The sequence below is a fragment of the Sinocyclocheilus grahami genome, unplaced genomic scaffold (genome assembly GCF_001515645.1).
Source record: "Sinocyclocheilus grahami isolate Dianchi unplaced genomic scaffold, SAMN03320097.WGS_v1.1 scaffold227.1, whole genome shotgun sequence".
Classification (NCBI taxonomy): Eukaryota; Metazoa; Chordata; class Actinopteri; order Cypriniformes; family Cyprinidae; genus Sinocyclocheilus; species Sinocyclocheilus grahami.
The window spans coordinates 197,905-219,644 of record NW_015505406.1 but is presented as its reverse complement, the minus strand read 5'-3'; the positions used below and the strand labels follow the sequence as shown (position 1 = coordinate 219,644).

The following is a 21,740-nucleotide window of genomic DNA, read 5'->3' as shown; positions in this document are numbered from 1 at the left end:
GTTACCCAGGTGTCCATGCTCAGTCAGTACTCTGAAGCCATACGAGGGAACTTATCAAAGATTCTACGCTTGAAGATCGTCGCCCTGGTCACTGTTGAGGTCCACGCCCGTGATGTCATCAGCAAACTGGCCAAAGCAGGCTGTTGTGATGTCAGTGCCTTTGACTGGCTGTGCCAACTCCGCCTGTACTGGGACAAGGTTAGGGGGGAGATAAGATAGTGGGATGGAGAAAACATATAGAATAGGGAGAAGGTGATCGCCAAAAGCCTCTAAATGTCTCTGTCTGTGTGTGTAGGATGTGGACGACTGCATCGTCAAACAGACTAATACCCACTTCCGCTATGGCTACGAGTACCTAGGCAACTCTGGTCGTCTGGTCATCACCCCCCTCACAGACAGGTAACACATCAATCAATGACCAATGTATTTGAAGGGGGTTTAAATGTGTAGATCCTAAAACAAAGAGTTTTTTTTGGACATATAAAAAACCTTTGGATGCATGAATTATTACTTAAATAACAAACACAACAAATACTGTTTTGTATTACTTAATAAAAAATGCGTTTTTCTGCCCAGAATGCTGTATTATATAGTAGTAGATATTCCAGAAGTGCATGAATTCTGAATGTTTTAAATGTCATAAATAATGAAAAATAAAAAATGTCATAAACATTTAAATGTCATGAATATAAAAAAAACATCAACATATAAAGAAGAAAGACCTCCATGGTGGTTTGAATGTAACATCAAACAGTCTAAAGTGTGGACAAACTTTTTTCTTTTCTTTTCTTTATTTTTTATTTCAGCCCCACTTTATATTAAGTGGCCTTAACTACTATGTACTTGCATTTAAAATTAATCATTTGGTACAGTGCACTTATTGTGTACATACATGTTTTTACATTGTATTAATATTTAAAAATGTAATTACATTTGTAATTATTTTCTGTAATTACATTTATAATTATACTCTTGAACCATCCCTTACACCTTAACCCACCCTTAAACCTACCCATACCACCAAACCTGTCCCTAACCTTACCCGTATCCCACATCAGTAGTAGCATGTGTTGTCAAAAGTGTTTTGCAGTACAATATATTATTCTAATTCTATTCTTTTTTTTCTTTTTTTTAACTTAAAAAATACTTTTTTAGAATTGCACTCTATTCATTTACTGCTCGTTTTCTTGCTTGCATATCATTGCTCTTTTGTTGATTTTGATTGCTTCCATTGTCCTCATTTGTAAGTCGCTTTGGATAAAAGCGTCTGCCAAATGACTAAATGTAAATGTACATTATGAACACAATAAGTACATTGCACTTATTTTTTTGATGTAAGTACATAGTAGTTAAGGCCACTCAATATAAAGTGGGAGCTTCATTTCTTTCTTAATTTGCACATTTTAGAATAAAAAGTAAAGAATTAGGAGTATGATTATTATGTGGTGAGCAAAAATGAAGTGATTGAACAAATTAGAAATGCTTATTTTAGGTTCTTTAGAAATTAGCCATTCATAAATTACATCTCTAAAGATTCCCTCAATCATCTTTATGAAGGGCACTCCGGGACGCTTCCTCTATATGCCAGGCACTTTATTGTCTGCTTTAATTCACTTTCTGGTCCAACTTCAGATTTTTTATTTTTTTTTTACGTATTCCATTGCCATTGATACATCTTATGTTTGTCAAAAAAATAAAAATTTGTCAGGCTTTTTAAGAATGAACCTTTAAATCAAAATGTCTGATGACCAGCTCCCCCAGTTCACCAGAGAACACACAGTAAAATCAGAGTGAAGCCTGTAGTGTTAGACTTATGTAGAAGTATTAAAACCACCAACAAATATAACCTTCAGCTGAGATATAATCACCTACACGCTCATATTATACCATAACTTTCAGATTGCTAGATATATCAATATCCTGTCCTGTGTTACAGTCAACCCTTACATTTGACTGATGCAATCAGCTGGTTTATAATGATCATTATGGGGGACTCTGATGCCGTTATCTGACTTCAGCCATTATCCAAGTCATTATGAGGGAGAGACCGAGATCATGTCATTAACCTTATCAGTCAAGATCTTACCTCCCCATCAGCAGAGCACATCTGCACATAGAGGCAGAGAGAGAGAGGTGCTCCAGATGTCTCTTGTGTGATAATAGAACAAAAATGCAAAAATGTGAAACATGAATTTATGCAGCAATTCCTGCTAGAAAGAGTCAGGAGTCAATGGCGGATTTCCTGTTGTGTGCCTTCAGAGGCTGCTGAAAATCAGCACAGAACGTGCCTCCAGTGGAATGAAAGGAAGGATCTAATCCGGGTTTATTATGTTGAGAGGGTGACATCTTAAGCCCACTCAAGGACATGGACAATGTGCTTAAGCCTGTCTGTCTGTCTCTTCTCCATGTGTGTATGTGCTTCCGGATGCATGTGATTTGAGCGAATGTCAGTTTGTGTGCCAGTGTGTCTATCTCTGTTTCTGTCCTAGCCCTAAGGATTGCTAAAACATTTTCATAGAAGTTAACAAAATTGTTACAAATCCTCCTGTAAGGGTAAAATGGTTTGAAAAGTCAATAAAACATGATGAAGTAGAAAGTGATAGATATGGTCTCTTCTATGCATGTCTATATTTTTGCCATAACTAGCCATGATTGTGACAGAATAATTTTGTCACTTCCTTAGCACTTTATTTCTGTAGTTTCTTGCCTGCAGTGTTTGTATGAATGTCTAACTGTCATAATGTATATATCAGTATATGTACTGTATGTATTACAGACAGTGTTCTTGTTTTCGGTGTAGGTGCTACATGACTCTTACCACAGCGCTGCATCTGCACCGGGGCGGTTCTCCCAAAGGCCCTGCTGGGACTGGGAAGACAGAGACGGTTAAAGATCTGGGTAAATCTTTGGGCATGTACGTGATTGTGGTCAACTGCTCAGAAGGCTTGGACTTCAAATCTATGGGCCGCATGTACTCTGGCCTGGCTCAGGTATGTATTAAACTACATCCATACAAACACTTAAACTCTAAGAACAATTAATGTATTGTTGTTGAATATGTGTATTTGTCTCTCTCTCCAGACAGGTGCATGGGGTTGTTTTGATGAGTTTAACCGTATAAACATTGAGGTGCTGTCCGTGGTCGCTCAGCAGATCCTATCCATCCTGTCTGCTCTGTCTGCGGGACTCAACAAATTCACCTTTGAGGGGAGAGAGATCAGCTTGGTCTGGTCTTGTGGGATCTTCATCACTATGAACCCAGGTACTCAATCTGCTTGTTGTTGTTCTAAGAGGAATGGTTAACTCAGAAAGGAAAATTCTGTTATTATTTACTCACCATTATGTTTTTCCATCACATCAACTTACTTTGTTTTGTGAAACACAAAAAATGTTTTCCCTATATATTGAAAGTAAATTATGACTGAGGCTGCAAAGTTCCTAAATGACAAAAATGTAGCTTAAAAATAGACTCGCATGTTATTTTCCAGGTTTTCTGAAGCCATATGATAGCTTTATGTGGAATAAATTGACATGGGTAAGGGTTAAGGTTAGTTGTTGATAATCTTCACCTATACAGTAACTTTAGCCGCTATTACTGGATCATTGTTTCTGATTCATTAACGAATCATTGAGACCGTTTTTGTAAACTGGATCAATAAATTGACTAGAAACAATTGCATAAATGATGACAGAATTAAAATTTTGGGGTGGTCTATGCCTTGAAATATCTTTATAGAGTTGGTAATATGTGTTTCAGTCTGTGTTTGTGGTTCTCATCACCTCAGTTCCTGTTGTTTCTGCGTGTGTATGTTTCTTCTGTAGGCTACGCTGGCCGCACTGAGCTGCCTGATAATTTGAAGTCTATGTTTCGGCCGATCTCTATGGTAGTGCCAGATTCCACCCTTATAGCTGAGATCACGCTTTTTGCAGAGGGTTTCAATAACTGCAAGGTATGCATAAAACTCTTCATATTCATAGTCTGAAAGTTCTTATATTCTTTAAGCTTTAAATGGTTTCACATGAATAACACCAACGATTTTTCAAACAAAAAATGGACACTTAAAGGATCACTTTTAAACCATTTAGAATTAGGTCTCATCTACTGACAACCTTGAGAGCAGAAGAGATGCACCTTTTTCCCATTTTAAAGCCTAATACTTAATGGTGACGTGTCAATGCTAAAATTCTTTTTTATTACGATTTAATATAACTGTTTTATATTTTAACATATCATTTATTCCTTTGACGGTAAAGCTGAATTCTCAGCATCATTACTCTTGTCTTTAGTGTCAGATGATCCTTCAAAAAATCATTCTAATATGATAATTTGGTGCTGCTTGATATGTTTGTGGAAACCCTTTTTTCAGGATTCTTTGATGAATAGAAAGTTCAGAACAGCAATTGTTTAAAATATGGATTTTTTTGTAACAATGTTATTTTTGATCAATTGAATACATCCTTACTGAATCAAAGTATTACTTTCAAAAAACAAAACAAAAAAGTACAGACCCCAAACCTTTGGATGGTAAAGGATGTATATTTTACACAATTCTAGAGGGGCTTCCAGGGTTTTGCAGTGCAGTTGCTATGATGGTCTGAATGGTTGTTAGGGCATCGCCAAATGGTTTCTCAGGTGCTCCAAGAGGTTGCTAGGTGGTTAATTACAGACATTATTTAAAAAAAAAGCCCACACCAAGTCTTTGATGCAGCCATTTTATTGTCCAAAGTAAGCTTCACTTGATGCAGTAATAGCACACCTTTCCTCAAAAAGCAGCAAGATTTGAGACATCATGCATGTCCGTACCACTAACACAACCAACTAATAATTTTTAATTGAGTAATTTTTTCGAGTTCAGTGTATACGGATAGAAAACTATAGCTGAAGGAGGTGAGAGTGCTATGAGATACTAGATTCTATTGAAGATGGAGGAGATCAACACAGTTAGGCAAACACAGATGAACTGGCTCACACACACACTTACACACTCCAGGGGGCTGATCCTGCCATCGGATTACCTCCAACACGCAGCAGGCATGCCAATTGTGTGTTTACGCATGCGTTTGCGCGAGAGACATCCGACCGACGCGTAATGCCAACCCCTTCAAACACACACTCCACAAACACACACCCCACAAACACACACCCCTGTGGTTGACCAAATCCCACAAGTTTCCACTGGCTGCTTCCCCTCTCTTCCCCCTGCCTGCACGCTCCAAACGGGAAGCCTCATTTGTTGATGCCGTACACAGGCCAGGCGGGCTGGCAGCAGCACTGGCATGGGGAATTGGACTCAGAATTACAAATAATGGACTTGAGATTAAGAGAGCTGGGAAGGGAACCAGCACCGGCCCCAGCCAAGCACAGAATGTCAATGGCAGATTTGATTGTCCCGGCATACTCGGCCCTCATCCAGACGCCCCATTGCATAGTCAATACGGCAGAATCATCGCGTGCTTGCGAGAGAGAACTATTACCTTTGCAAATGAAAGGAAATGGACATATCAATGCTAGGCCATGGTAGAGAGAGAGAGAGAGCGGGAGAGTATTGCCCCGACGCACCGGAGTGTGCAGGTCTTGGTGTTATGAGCCATAACTGACAGCGAGATGACTGTCCCCTGCGAGTCCATAGTCTGCTCAGCCTAGCGTGACTCTGGCGCGTGTTTCTGTGTGTGCGTTAGTGTCTGTATAAGTAAGACTGTTAGTGGGCAGTGTGGAAACGGAGCTGACACGGTTACCCTGTCTCACACACACTGCTTCCTTCTGTTACATATTCACGGTATTCATGGGCACACACATGCCCTCACCTTTATGCTTCAGCAATTTTTTGCATTCTGTCACTCTCTCAATCACAGACATAACTTGCACCCATTGTGTTTGTCTGTCATTATTTTTCATTCAAAAACAATTGTGCTTTCAATTATTGTCTTTCCAATTATATTTCATGAATTAATGTTGACATGCAATTGCATTATGGGCATTTAACACATGTATTGAAGCAAATTTAGAGCTTCTCTGTCCTGGCAAAATCATGTTCAGATTTTTACTGGACCAGCCAACAGTTTTCTGTTGCCCTTTTTTATTTATTTTTTGTTTTTTACATTTGCTGGAATTTTAATGGCTATAATTGAACTCACTATCACACATTTGCTGTAAAACAGGGTTTCCTAAAACCTTTTTGACAACCAAATTCTTTTGACCTAAAATATTTACTTAATAGTAAATATAGTTTTACTACTTAATAGTTAAATAGTAGTTAATATTTCAATAATTTAATAATGGTTCTCTGATGACAGCTAATGGTCACATGACATGCAGGTAAAGAAATAAAATATTTTCATGTTTTTTTTAATAAGTAAGTTTATTTTTATTTGATTTGATTTTAAAATGATTTATTTTTGTTTAGTTTTTTCAATTAATTATTAGCTTTTCATCAACTCACAAACCCATACCAGTTACCTCAAAAAACTCCCAAAAACCCCTGCTGTAAAACAATGGCATACAATACAAAACATGCTGATTGTGGTTTTGTTGAGGTCTTGCAGTCTCTGACTTTTTCTGATTTCTTGGCTTCTGTTTCTTCGTAGATTAAAAAATGATGCAATAAAGGTTATTGAATTTGTTCGTTTACACCCCTCTCACTCCCTCTCATGTTTTTCTCTACCTGTCTGCCTGACATATTACTGTATTACTGTCAGATGTATTGCTGTATCTCTTTTCATGGTTTCTAGTAGCTGTGGGAGTTCAAGGTCACATCATTCATTTTCTTATTCCCATAAGAAATTTCTTTAATGTTAATGTCATCAGGAACTGAAAACCTTTTAGACACTATTACTTTCTTACCGCATGCTTCTGGTCTTACTGTGAAACTTTTCACAATCAAACCAATTCTCAACAAACAAAATTAGCTCTCATCCTAATTTCTTTTTTCTTCCCTGTTTATTAATTTTCACTTTGAGAATATTAATGGGTTGTGAATGCAGTTTCATGCTATCTGTTTTCATTATATTCTAATTGCATTTTGTTCAAAGAGACATTATATTACACTTTTTGTCTCTTGCTCTCTCTCTCAGGTGCTGGCTAAGAAGGTCTTCACTCTGTATTCTTTGGCGGTACAGCAGTTGTCTAAACAGGACCACTATGACTTTGGCTTGAGGGCTCTCACCTCTCTGCTTCGCTATGCTGGAAAAAAACGCAGAGCTCGCCCTGACATTGTCGATGAAGAGGTGAGACACACAGACCTGCAGCATCCAATAAATCCAAAAACATTTCTCTCAGATGCCTGCTTCACCTGTATACATTCCAGTGTCTACTCAGTAAAACAGACAGTTTTTGTGTGTGTTTAGTGTGTTCAGTGTGTTTAGTGTGTTGAGTGTGTGTGTGTGTGTGTGTGTGTGTGTGTGTGTGTGTGTGAAGAATGTGCTAATGATGACAGGGACATGTCACTAAAACGTGCTCCTCTCTGGCTATGATAAAAAATGTATCAAAGGGGACAAAACCTTAAAAGGGAAGTTGAAAAGGACTCATAAACCTCATGTGTGCTTATCTCACCACTCTCTGTCTCTCTCTCTCTCTCTCTCTCTTTTACCTGAATATCATCACCCATGCAAAAGGTACCCCATGTTTATTTAAAGGTTCACATATACAGTATGTGTAAGGTACGCTTGTTAAAATAAATGTCATTCGGAAGCAGTAAGGCTACTGCTTTTGATAGCCGAAGAGCAAGAAGGGATTTTAGATGTATCTGAGGCTCGTTTTGCAGTTTCGTGCCCATAAATTAAGGTTGACATTTGGTCAAGTGAAGCTGGCCTGGCTTAGCTTTGAAGATGTACTCCTGCGCTGAGCTAATTTAATATAATATTTTTTTCTTCTTACCCTTTGACCTCAGATCCTGCTGATGTCTATGAAGGACATGAACATCGCTAAACTATCCTCCATCGATCTGCCACTGTTTAATGGGATCATCCAGGATCTTTTCCCTGCCGTGGAGACACCCACTATCGACTACGGAAAGGTAGCCTTTCCCACTGTGCATCTGGCCTCATAATGGACTCATAAAGCAACTGAAAGTCTCTGTGTATTTGTGTATGAATGTGTGCTCTGACTAAAACCCCTAAAAGCATATTTTTGTGTGTTTTTGATTACACCCATCCTATTTTTTTCAGAGAACAGCTCGCACACAGGCTCTCTCTCACTGAAACACCTTTCAAAAGATCCATTAAAGCCTGAGGATATTTTCCTGCCCTGTCTGTACACAATTCACACAGTCCACTTCTTTAATACAGATAAAGGCCAATGCAAAGGTGTTAGGGGGAGCTTAGTGGATAAATATCCTGACAAGCACCGCAATGGTTGCTGCTTTAAAGCCAAGACAGCCTGATCTGTGAGCTGGAGAGTTATAGAGGTCCCTGTTTAACTTTGTGCCTTTTAAAGGGCAGTGTGTAATTTCTGTGCCAATAACTAACTCAAGAAGTCCACCTAGAAATGGCTTGCTTATAGTTTCTCCACACTCCCTGCTTCCCAGTCTAGGTAGGTTTATTTGTATTAGCTGGTCTCCCATACTGGTCATCCTGGTCTGTTGGCTGGTTGTAGAGCAGTGGTTGACTCCAAGGCTTTCAGGGATTTCTCTTCAAGTACAAACTGTACTGTAACTGTAGGAAAGAAGTAGAGAATAATGGAAAGCCAAAACTTTTATGAGGTATATTTGATATATGATTCTCAAAATACTTGATAACCATCTTCAAGAACTTCAAAACTTGGCTAAACCTCTTACTAAACTACTGCCTTCTGTTGTTTTGACTGCTGTGATTAACGCATTGTCCAAATACACAGTTTACTTTGTAAAAAAAAAAAAATGTTTTAAAAAAGGCAAAATATTCTAAAAGTCACATGAATTATGGCGTGTTTAAACCTGTTCTGCTGAATACCGTACACACTGTCTAAGAGAACACTGTTCTTTCTGTGGAAGAGTTTATGGTTTTTGCAAAAAAGGTTTGGAGAAATAAGGCAGATGCCTCAGAATGTCTGCACAGCTGCTTCCTGCTTCTTCCGCAATCAAATGCGACAAGGACAAAATTGGAGGCAGAGTGTGACACACACACATAGACAAAAAGTAGTACTGTATTTCTCCCTTTCTGCCTCCACTCATGCACATCATACAGTGTTTTTATTGCTGTTTTATATTACCCGTCCTGCATCTTCATCTCCACCTTACTCCAGCACAAACGCCTCAGAGCCGTTCTCTTTATTCCTCCTCTCCATCTGTTTAACGAGTCGAAAGAGAACTTAGAGAGGGAGATTAAATTAACCTGAGAGTTTAGCATGGCTGCTTTAGTGCCCCTGGAGCAGTTCTGGTTTTTGCGACTTCACTCAGGGGTGCAGTATCAACGGGTGTTTTTATTAAGATGGCGCCCACCTCTTGCCAGTTCATTTGTCTTTAGTGCTTCAGTGGGATTCACCTCCACCGAAGGGATGTTTTTTCCAACTTAGAAAGAGTTTATGCAATGTTATGAAGCAATTAGCACATATTTGGTGATAAGAACTTACAAATTTTTTTTTCCATTTATCTCTAGCTGAAAGAAGCTATAGAGGCAGAACTTCGACAGAATGGTCTCCAGGTGACCCCCTTCACCGTGACCAAGGTAATTCAACTGTACGAGACCAAAAACTCCAGACACTCCTCGATGATCGTGGGGAAGACAGGCAGCGGAAAGACAGTCACATGGAGAACCCTTCAAAACGCGCTCAGCACCCTGCACCGCAAGGGAGAACCGGAATTCAACATCATACGTGTAAGACCTTCTCCTTTATCTCAACCTCTGTCTCTCCATCATTTCTCTGGATCAACAGCTTGCAGTCTTATTTTTCATGTTGTCTAAAGCCGCCCCGTTAGCTTTATCAAATTAGTTGTTCTGTTTCATTCCTCCTGACCACCAGAGGCGATGCTTAAGCACTAGTGGATTATCGCAGCGCCAGCTCGATAGGTCGAGATAATATACCAAAAAAGTCATGTGACGTAGGCTGAGCCTCATGTATAATAGACACACTAGCTCAGCCCTCTGCCTCTTTCACTTTCTCGCTTGTCTGTGATAGGTCGTTCTTCGATCAATTTTCGCGCTGTCAAGTGCAGCTTACAAGAGCAGCTTACAAGAGCAGCAAATTATCGTCCTCGCAAGCTGTGACAGCGAGCTATTAGGAGTTTTTGGTGAGGTTTTTTTTTTTGCTTTATTGAATTTATTGTTGATATATCGATAATGCTTGGTGCTTCTCGGTACTATCCGGTGGCTAGTGTTCCCGATCAATTTACTGACGGTTCCCCGCTGACTTTGTAGAGTTTTTTGTTCTTTTACATTAAATTCTGTGAAACACTTTGTGCCGCTCGGTGCTATCCAGTGGCTAGTGTTTTTCCCGTGTTGGTACATTGACTGTCCCCTGCTATTATCACTTTATCGGATTCTGTGAAACGCCTTGTGCTTCTCTGTGCTATCCGGAGGCTGTGTTTCGCCCACGCTTATATGTTGACGGTTCCCCGCTAACCTTATCTCTAAATAAGGATTTTGTGAAACACCAAGTGCTTCTTGGGACTATCCGGTGGCTAGTGTTTTTTCAATGCTGATAGATCAGTTATTCCCTGCTATTTTCCAGGCAGTTTGTGATACGTTGTGCTTCTCGGTGCAATCCGACGGCCAGTTGTCAAGTGTGTATTTTTGTATCTCATTGCTTTTTCCCTGTTATTGCAGTGGCCATGGCTCACGGTTCTATTGCTACTGGATTCACAATAGCCTTATGTTATTTATCTTATTTACACGACGGCATGTCATTTCGGTCTCTGGTCGCGCTCTCTGTATCACGCACAGTGGAGTTCCGCCTGATGCGCACGCACACACATACACACACACACACACACACACACACACAAGTGAGCCCACACCCACTATTATTTGTAAATATTAAGCCACAAAACGATTAATATTTAAATATGAATTCTGCCTGTCTCTGTTAATGAATGGCGCAGACACGTGGTTTTGTGTAGTACTCGTATTGAAACGCTCGTAACGCTTCCGGTGATATTAACCTCTGCCGTCTAACTAATGAGGACATAAATACATGAACAACATCTCGCAGGTCCAGGATCGGTCGTAACCCACCGCCTTTCTTGGGTACGATGAAGTACGGGCTGTAGAAACCCAACCTCATCTCAGCTGGAGGGACCGGCTGTATCGCGTCCTTCGCTAGCAGGACCGCGATCTCTGCATGCAAGACAGGAGCATCCTTGTCCGGCACAGAGGTGAACCGAATGCCCCTGAACTTGGGAGGGCGCCAGGCGAATTGAATCGCGTAGCCGAGTCTGATGGTTCTCATGAGCCAGCGAGACGCCCTGGGGAGCTCTAGCCAGGCCCCCAGCGACCGAACCAGCGGGACCAGGGAAACCACTGACGTACCCGCAGTGGGGCAGCGAGGTGGAACACAGGCACCCAAACCGGGAGGCCGTGCGTCCCAGGGTGGGGTCTGACCAATAGCCTTATGTTATTTATCTTATTTACACGACGGCATGTCATTTCGGTCTCTGGTCGCGCTCTCTGTATCACGCACAGTGGAGTTCCGCCTGATGCGCACGCACACACATACACACACACACACACACACACACACACAAGTGAGCCCACACCCACTATTATTTGTAAATATTAAGCCACAAAACGATTAATATTTAAATATGAATTCTGCCTGTCTCTGTTAATGAATGGCGCAGACACGTGGTTTTGTGTAGTACTCGTATTGAAACGCTCGTAACGCTTCCGGTGATATTAACCTCTGCCGTCTAACTAATGAGGACATAAATACATGAACAACATCTCCAGAACTGCTCTGAGAGTCACGTCATGAGCATTTGACTGTTTCATTTGATTAAAACTATAATCATGTCATACACTCAAAGAAATGTAAAGGTATTCACGGCAACCCATCAAAATAAAAGTTTGGTTTAACTTGAGGCAGAAATATATTACTATTTTTGAGTACAATGTACATAACAGGCTGCTGCTACTACTACTAAAATTATTAAAACCTTATTTTTAAGGAATACGCATACAATATTTCTTTTAATTTTTAATATTTGTAATATTAAATTACCTTTATTTTCCAAAAAATTTAATTTGTTTAATTTTCATTACTTAAAAGATAGATTAAATTAATGTTTTATGCCTTAAAAAAATTAAATACACAACACAGAATTTCTGAGCAAAAAATCATAAGGGTATTGTAAGAATAAATGAAACGTCTAGGTTACTTGTGTAACCCTCGTTCCCTGAAGGAGGGAATGGAGACGTTACGTCAGTCGTGACTGACAAATTAGGATCTCGCCCGAGAGCCCAATCAACTTTGAGTGTTAACTAAACAAGCCAATGACAGTTGGCGTGCGTGTTTCGCCACGCTGGGCAGGGGGCTCGTGAGGAGGCATAGCGTCCTTGAACCGAACCCTGCTGCCCATTAGCAAAGGGAGAGGGGGATGGCCGTGTGGAGACTGGGTCTCGTGCACCGCCATCCTCGCCCTCTTGGGACCCGTAGGCAAAGGAAACTGCTCTTTTATTGAAGTTTTGGGTACCATTGGCTGGGTAGCCAGTGGCGGAACAAAAACAAACAGAAACATAAGATTCTGAGTACAATGTACATAACAGGCTGCTGCTACTACTACTAAAATTATTAAAACCTTATTTTTAAGGAATACGCATACAATATTTCTTTTAATTTTTAATATTTGTAATATTAAATTACCTTTATTTTCCAAAAAATTTAATTTGTTTAATTTTCATTACTTAAAAGATAGATTAAATTAATGTTTTATGCCTTAAAAAAATTAAATACACAACACAGAATTTCTGAGCAAAAAATCATAAGGGTATTGTAAGAATAAATGAAACGTCTAGGTTACTTGTGTAACCCTCGTTCCCTGAAGGAGGGAATGGAGACGTTACGTCAGTCGTGACTGACAAATTAGGATCTCGCCCGAGAGTCCAATCACCTTTGAGTGTTAACTAAACAAGCCAATGACAGTTGGCGTGCGTGTTTCGCCACGTGCACCCCGCCCCGCAGCGCGGGTATAAAAGGAGAGTGCGTGCAAACGCACATCAGTTTTTTGCTGAGGAGCCGAGACTACGCGCCCTGACCGTACAGCGGTGGTACAGCAACTGTGGCGACGGAATGTAACCTCAGGTACATGTGATGTGTCGAAACGCCTCCGTCTGCTTCTGCGCGGCGGGGAACTGTTGGGCAAAGCCCTCCACCGCTTCGCCGAATAGGCCGGCCTGGGAGATCGGGGAGTCCAGGAAGCGATGCTTTTCGGTCTCTCTCATATCCGCCAAGGTCAGCCATAGGTGGCACTCCTGGACCACCAATGTAGACATCGTCTGACCCAGGGCCCGCGCCATGACTTTCGTCGCCCTAAGCGTGAGGTCCGTCACCGTGCGCAGTTCCTGCAGCACACCTGGGTCAGCACCACCCTCATGCAACTGCTTCAACGCTTTGGCCTTGTGGACTTGCAGGAGGGCCATGGCATGCAGGGAGGAAGCGGCCTGTCCAGCAGCATTGTAAGCCTTAGACGTCAGAGCGGACGAGAACTTACAGGCCCTGGACGGAACTATGGGCCGTGTCACCCGTGAACTGGGTAGTCTTACAGCCATGCTTCTGACAGCTCACCGACAAGTGTGGCCCGCCCAGGCGAAACTGCCAGAGGATTGTAAAAAGACACTATGAGACCTCCCAATTGTTCCTGGTCACCTGTTGGACCCAGTGTCCCAGAGCTTCTGGAAAAGAGGAAATTGTCTGAGGCCACTTGTCAGTTGACCACTAGTCAGTTGACTCAGCGCACTTCTGTTTTTAAGGTGCCGGGCATTCAGGCTCAACATCGTTTTGCAACACCAGAGCAATGATTCCGTCAGCGTTCTACACCACAGCCTCGGGTTACAGAGGCCCCATGCTACTGACACTCAAGGTTTTCGACCACATCAGCAGCACTCGCCAGGGGGTCCACGTTAGTGCCCCCCCTCCCCCCACTGCTGTTAAAAGTTGCACCCACAAAGCTTGAAGGCACTGGGCCAGTGGTCGATCATTTTTCAAGTCTACACCTGCAGTACTGGAGGGAGATGACAGTAGATCCTTGGGTTTGGATTACAATGAGCAGGGGGTATACTCTGCCAGCCCGCAAAATTTTCAAGGATTGTCCCTACAGTAATAGCGGATCTGGTCTGTTCAGAAGCTCTCTCTCAAGAAATGTGTTCGCTGCTAGAGAAGGGAGCCATAAAAAGAGTTCATCCCCACTTTCAAAGGAAAGGTTTTTATTCAACTTTCTTCCTCGTTTCAAAGAAGGATGGTGGTTTTCGTCCCGTTTTAAACTTGAGACATCTAAACGTGTTCCTGAAAACTTTTCTCTTTCAGATGTTACGTGCAGCCGACGTTCTTCGGTCAGTAAAAAGGGAAGATTGATTCACAAGCATCGATTTTAAAAAAAGATGCTTACTTTCAAGTTCCAATTGATTGTCATGACTGCAGCTCTACATCCACTATGGTCCAGAGGGATGCGAATCCTGCCTTACCTAGACGACTGGCTGCTGTGTTCACCCATGAAACAACAAGCTGTCCGCGACACCAGGCTGCATTTGGAGCATGTGCAGCAGCTGCGTCTTGCAGTCAACGAGGCAAAGAGCTGTCTGAATCCAGTGCAAACAATAACTTACATTGGAATGACACTGGACTCCCGTGTAATGCCTGCCACCCTCTCACATGCTCGAGTGGGCAGTATTCTGCAGCTCCTTGCCTGTTTCCACCTGGGTGCAAGCTTGCCGCACAAGACGCCGTTACAAATCTTGGGGATGCTGACCGCTGCCACTTTTGTGATTCCACTCGGTTTGCTCCACCTCAGGCTGCATTGGTGGAACAACAGTTTGCGGTTGACCCCTGTAAGGCTGATTGTTGTCTCGCGCAGTTGTGTCCAGGCATTGACACCGTGGAATCGCCGGGAGTTTCTGATGTCAGGTGTTCCCCTAGGGGTCATTCCTTCTCGTCGAGAGATCGTCACGACCGATGCTTCCCTCCTTAGGTGGGGGGCATCATGGAATCACAGGGGCGTTTGTGGCCGGTGGTCTCCAGCTCGGTCCAGAGACCACATCAATCTTCTGGAATTGCGTGCGGTTTTCCTAGCCCTGCAGCATTTCTTGCCAGTTCTGTCAGGCCATCATGTTCTCATTCGGTCCGACAACACCTCGGCAGTGTTTCACCTGAACCATCAAGGTGGAACAAAAGCCTTGTTCAGACTGTCAGCCCAAATCCGATTGAAATCCGATCATATTTAGATAGTTTGAATGGCAACGAACTACATGAAATCCGATTTGTGCAAATCCATTTCAAGCTACATTCGTATGTGGTTTGGAATCCTATTCAAATAGCATTCCTGGAAATCCATTTCAGTCTGACCACTCAGATCGGATTTAGCATAGCTTTTTCACGTTCTCACGCCACATAAAACATAAACACGTCAGATGTTTTTGTAGAAAACATAATAAATATATTTGCAGAAACAAGCTTGTGTTGTTGCAAACTGTAAGTCAAGCAGAAAAAGACAATATACTGCTAGTATACTCACCTCTTTGAGTGTTGAAACCAGCGGAGATGGCAGTACGGAATAAAGTCGCACATTCTAGCTTCCTGCAGAAGACGAAATCCATAATAATAATAATAATCCAGCACGACGACAACATGTTGTCATGTCGTAAGACAATATCTGTATTACAAACTGTATTGCTGTGCAACGGCATCGCCATAGTAATCAAGGCACATTCAGTAAAACGAAAAAGCGCTTATGGACACACACATCGGATTTGAACAGTTGCGATACACTGTGTGGACAGTCATTTATTCAAATCAGATTCCATCTGGATATGCACAAAATCGGATTTGGGCTGACAGTCTGAACGAGGCTAAAGTCTCTCAAGTCCCTGCATCTCACCCACAAGATGCTCACTTGGTCTCTTCCTCGACTAGCATCATTGAGGGCAGTTCACTTCCCGGGATCGAGCAATCAGATAGCAGATGCTCTGTCAAGAGTGGCGAACACCCACTGTCACTTGTGGTTTGCAAGAACAGAGACATCCAGCCCGTTGGGGCAGGTCTCACGAGTGGCCAAACTGTCTGCTTTATGCTTTTCCTCCTCTTCTGCTTCTGTGGGACACATTACACAGAATATCTCTGTGCAACCACAGAGTGTTGCTGCAGCACCTCGATGGCCAGCCAGGCCTTGGTTCCCCATGCTTCTGTCTCTGTTGGTGGGCAGGCCATGGCAGCTTCCGTTTCGGAAGGATCTGTTGTCACAGATGAACGGCGCTGTCTGGCATCCGGATCCGGCCCGTCTGCAGCTTTGGGTTTGGCCTCTGGGGCTAACTGTCTCTTAACAGATTGTCAGCCCGCCATTGTTCATACCATAATAGTGCTAGAAGTATAGTGCTAGAGCTGCATCCACACGTCAGCTCTATGCAGCTCGTTGGAGGATTTTCTCGTCATGGTGAGTGGAGCGTGGGTTAGATCCTGTACGCTGTGAAGCTCCTGGAGTTCTTATTTTTTTACAGAATCTTTTGGATTCAGGCAAAGCAGCCTCCACGCTGAAAGTATACAGTGACAAGACCAAAGAGCTGTCAAAGGATGTCAGAGACAAGATTGTAGATCTGCACAAGGCTTGAATGGGCTACAAGACCATCAGCAAGAAGCTTGGTGAGAAAGAGACAACTGTTGGTGCGGTTATTCAGAAATGGAAGAAATACAAAACAACCAACAATCGGCCTTGGTCTGGAGCTCCGTGCAAGATCTTACCTCATGGGCTAAGGATGATAATGAGAAAGGTGAGGGATCAGCCCCAAACTACACGGGAGGAGCTTGTTAATGATTTTAAGACAGTTGGGACCACAGTCACCAAGCAAAACATTGGTAACACACTGGACTGAAATCCTGCAGCACCCGCAATGTCCCCCTGCTCAAGAAGGCACATGCACAGGCCCGTTTAAAGTTTGCTAATTAACATCTAAATGATTTAGAGAAGGCTTGGGAGAAAGTGCTGTGGTCAGATGAGACCAAAATGTAGCTCTTTTGCATTAACTCGACTCGCCGTGTTTGGAGGGAGAGAAATGCTGACTATGACCCCAAGAACACCATCCCTACAATCAAGCACGGAGGTGGAAACATTATGCTTTGGGGCTGTTTTTCTGCAAAGGGTACCTGATAACTTCACCGCATTGAGGGGCAAATGGACGGGGCCATGTACTGTAAAATCTTGGACGAAAACCTCCTTCCCTCAGCCAGAACACTGACGATGGGTCATGGATGGGTCTTCCAGCATGACAATGACCCGAAACATACCGCCAAGGCAACAAAGGAGTGGCTCAAGAAGAAGCACATTAAGGTCATGGAGTGGCCTAGCCAGTCTCCAGACATCAATCCTATAGAAAATCTGTGGAGGGAGCTGAAACTTCGAGTTGCCATACGACAGCCAAGAAACCTTAAGGATTTAGAGAGGATCTGTAAAGAGGAGTGGATCCAAATCTCTCCTGAGATGTGTCCAAACCTGGTGACCAACTACAAAAAACGTCTTACCTCTGTGCTTGCAAACAAGGGTTCCTGCACCTAGTACTAAGTCATGTTTTGCTTGGGAATCAAATACTTATTTTACTCACTGAAATGCAAATCAATTTCTAACATTTATATAATGTGTTTTTTCTGGATTTTTTTGGTTGGTATTCTGTCTCTATAAATTAAAATAAATCTACCATAAAAATTACAGACCCTTTATTTCTTTGTAAGTGGGCAAACTTACAAAATCAGCAGGGGATCAAATAAATATTTTCCCCACTGTTGGTTGTTGCGGCCATTTGTGCGCATGATGTTCCGGTTAATGGTGTTAATGGTTCTTCTCTTGGTTCTCATAATCTCGTGTGCAGTTTTTTGAAGGGTGCAATGATGGCTGAGACCAGCTCGTAACCCCATTTTTCTTGATGGGATTTGCAACTTGTTCTTGATTTTGTCTGTCTGCCACCATTTGAGCCTTCGCAGACTGCTTTTTTGTTGGCAATTGCATCTGCTAAGCGTGCAAGTGAGTTACATGCGTTGTCCGTTAGTGAGTTATGTATGCGTTGGTTACCAGATGATTCTGGTGTTGTGCTCAGACCAAATCCTTCTTATCTACCTAAAGTTCTGCTTCCACAGTTTATAAATCAGTCAATCAATTTAGCGGCTTTTCAATCAGCAACACAATCAGAACATTTAGGGGATCACCCTTTGTGTCCTGTGTGAGCCCTGAAGGAATATGTGACTGCTACCAATGATGGCTGAGACCAGCTCGTAACCCCATTTTTCTTGATGGGATTTGCAACTTGTTCTTGATTTTGTCTGTCTGCCACCATTTGAGCCTTCGCAGACTGCTTTTTTGTTGGCAATTGCATCTGCTAAGCGTGCAAGTGAGTTACATGCGTTGTCCGTTAGTGAGTTATGTATGCGTTGGTTACCAGATGATTCTGGTGTTGTGCTCAGACCAAATCCTTCTTATCTACCTAAAGTTCTGCTTCCACAGTTTATAAATCAGTCAATCAGTTTAGCGGCTTTTCAGTCAGCAACACAATCAGAACATTTAGGGGATCACCCTTTGTGTCCTGTGTGAGCCCTGAAGGAATATGTGACTGCTACCGTTCATTTTAGGAGCACAGATCAGCTTTTTGTTTGTTATGGTGGTGCAAGGAATGGGACTGCTGTTTCAAAGCAGAGATTGTCAAAAATTGGATTGTTGAGGTTATCTCTTTGGCATACAAGAAGGCCCAAAAAACCTTTGCCAGAGGGTATCTCTTGTCATTCCACTAGGGCTGTGTCTACATCTTGGACTGCTTTCAGAGGAGTCTCTGTAGCAGATATCTGTGCTGCTGCTACTTGGGCCATGTACTTTTGCCCACTTCTACAAGCTCAACGTTGCTGCCCCTCATGCTGTAAGTTCAGCAGTTCTTCAGGAGCAACCTTGAACTTTTTTTTTCAGGTGAGTGGCATTCCTCATGACTATGTTGGTAGGAGTCATCCACTGGGGCTTAAGCACCGCTTCCCCCACCAGAGTTATTTGTCACTCGGAATGCGCGAGAAAGGCATATCGAGACTGAAGGCTGAGCTAGTGTGTCTGTTATACTCGAGGCTCAGCCTACGTCACCACTTGACTTTTTTGGTATATTATCTCAACCTATCGAGCTGGCGCTGGGATAATCCACTAGTGCTTAAGCACCGCCTCTGGCGGTCATCCGGAATTCACAGAACCACAGTTACATATGTAACTAGTGTTTTCATTCATGAGTAGTTTTAAGGGCAAAGAGCCTGCTTCTGAATCAAGTGTCTTTGCAGCAGCTGTTCTAGAGCCTAAAAGGCTACGCCAATCTTCTATCCCTCATTACCATGAAAATTAACCGCCGTCAGCGGCCACGCTTATTCAGCACCCGATACATTTACCACCAAGACAACAGTGTTTCCCTTAAACACTCTTCGCTGTTTAGAGAACATGTGGCAACAAGGACTTAGCACTCATTAAAAGCCCCCCTGACAGACTCTCGGCTCACTCGTGGGTGTTTTGAAAATAATGGCGTAGTCAAGACGGCAGCTAGCACTAATTGCCACAGCTTATGATCTCTTTCTTTTCACAGTTGGTTTGGCTGCGGCTAAAGGAGCGCCACTCCACGCTGTGCTTTTAACACAGTCGTCTTTTCACCCAGTCGGCTGAGACTCCTCATGTCTAAAACCGTGTGTTTAGCGTTCATGTTTGTTCTGATCTTTTTTGTTTTCGCTTCTGTTGTTTTTCCTCATTTCCTTCATTCTTTGTAACCCTTTTCACGTGTCTCATCCTGATGTGGGTAAAAATAGAAGGGGTAGGGGTGGGGGGGCATATGTGTTTCTCAGGTTTTCCTTCTTTAATGATGTTCCTGTGTGCGCGAGAGAGAGATGCAGGTGAGGTCTGACAGACTGTTTTTATGCTTTGTTGATGTTGTCAAAGTCTCTTGTTTCTCTGTTTAGATGTCATCCAAATTTCCCCCTTTTGTACTGCACTCTAACATGTTAGGAATAGTATACTACTCTTACTGTTTTTTTTAGAGTTTAGTTCCAGCCGTGTTCCAACACACCTGGCTGCAATTTTCAAGGAACCCTAAAGACCTTGATTAGTTTATTCAGGTGGGTTTAATTAGAGTTGGAACTAACCTCTGCTGGGACTAGAAATGGGGAACACTTACTTGCTAAATTAAACATTTAACATAATGAGGTCAGGTGACAGAATATTTATTTATTTTAGTATTGAGAATAGCACATTACCAATTACAAAATATTGAGAACAGCTAAACAATTATTATTATTTTTTTACAGCAGAATTAATGTGTCATCACTGAATCTTTATTTTCCTGTTTACCCCTGTAAAGCTGCTTTGAAACAATCTGTATTGTATGAAGCGCTATATAAAAAGGTGGGGGGAAAAACTAAATCAGATTTTTTTAAAAAGAAGAAGAATTTATTGTTGTCACATAACACTGAAAAAGTGGCTTCCAGTTATCACCTAACATATTACAAATGTGTGTGTTTATTATATACTGTATACTACCATTAAAAATTTGGGGGTCGGTAAGATTTCTTGAAAGGTTCTTAAATTTTTCTTTGCTATAAACCAAGGCTGGATTTATTTGATATAAAATAAAAATAAATATAATTTATAGATCAATTTAAAATATTTTTTTCTATTTTAATGTATTTTAAAATGTAATATATTGTAAAATTTTTATATTTTAGTCCTGTGATTATATATACTGCTGTTCAAAAGTTTGAGAACAGTAAGATTTTTTATGTTTTTTTAAGAAGTCTGTTATGCTCACGAAGGCTGCATTTGATGAAAAATAAGGGGAAAAAACTGTAAATTGTAAAATATTATTACAATTAAAAATAATGATGTTCTATTTTAATATACTTCAAAATATAATTTATTTCTGTCACGCAAAGCTGAAATTTCATCAGTCTTCAGTGTCACATGATCCTTCAGAAATCATTCTAATATGCTGATTTGATGATCACGGTATTGCACTCACTTAAAGTCATGTGACAAGTGACAACAATGTATGATACTATTGCATAATATATATTTTCCTTTCCAAACATATTCTGAAATACTGCATTATGTTTCTCATTTTTAGTAAGTATACTGTCCAGTATGCAGTAAGGACTACACTAGTATTCTATTCCGAACTTATTCCATAAACTTTTTATATACTATTTTTAAAATTGTAGTAAGAGTACACTACATACAGTGTAGGATTCAGTAAGTAGTAATGTAGTGTTCCATTCTGAACATAGCCAAATTCTCGCTCTCTCCCTCCAATGTTTTCACCCCTGTCCCTGTCACTGTCTAATTCTCTGTGGGTTTGGGTACCTGTGGTGACTGTCTGTGTGGGTTTGGTGTCCTGGTGTTAGCATATGAGTGTGTGTGATTCTAAATCTCTGTTGGTTAACGTCTCTAGATACTTTCTGCCTAGTGTGTGCAATTCTTTACGTTTTGGGGGTCCATCTGGTTCTCTGCTCTCTCTGTGACTCAAGCTGACATTTCTATTTGCATCCTCCCTTTCTCTTTCCCTCCTTGCTTCTGTCTCTCCATCTCTCGATGCCTGTCTCCTCACTCTTTCATATCTGACTCAACCCCCCC

General features: G+C 41.8%; 1 protein-coding gene across 1 annotated transcript in view; it reads left to right on the top strand.

The window, feature by feature from the left end:
• The window catches only part of LOC107597073 (dynein heavy chain 2, axonemal-like), a 156,265-nt gene that overhangs the window by 72,378 nt on the left and 62,147 nt on the right, over positions 1-21,740 (top strand). The window contains exons 32-39 of the mRNA XM_016287985.1: positions 10-198; positions 296-399; positions 2,801-2,990; positions 3,082-3,262; positions 3,823-3,950; positions 7,072-7,224; positions 7,887-8,012; positions 9,571-9,789. Coding sequence (XP_016143471.1) covers positions 10-198; positions 296-399; positions 2,801-2,990; positions 3,082-3,262; positions 3,823-3,950; positions 7,072-7,224; positions 7,887-8,012; positions 9,571-9,789 — 1,290 coding nt within the window. The remainder of the gene's footprint in view (positions 1-9; positions 199-295; positions 400-2,800; positions 2,991-3,081; positions 3,263-3,822; positions 3,951-7,071; positions 7,225-7,886; positions 8,013-9,570; positions 9,790-21,740) is intronic.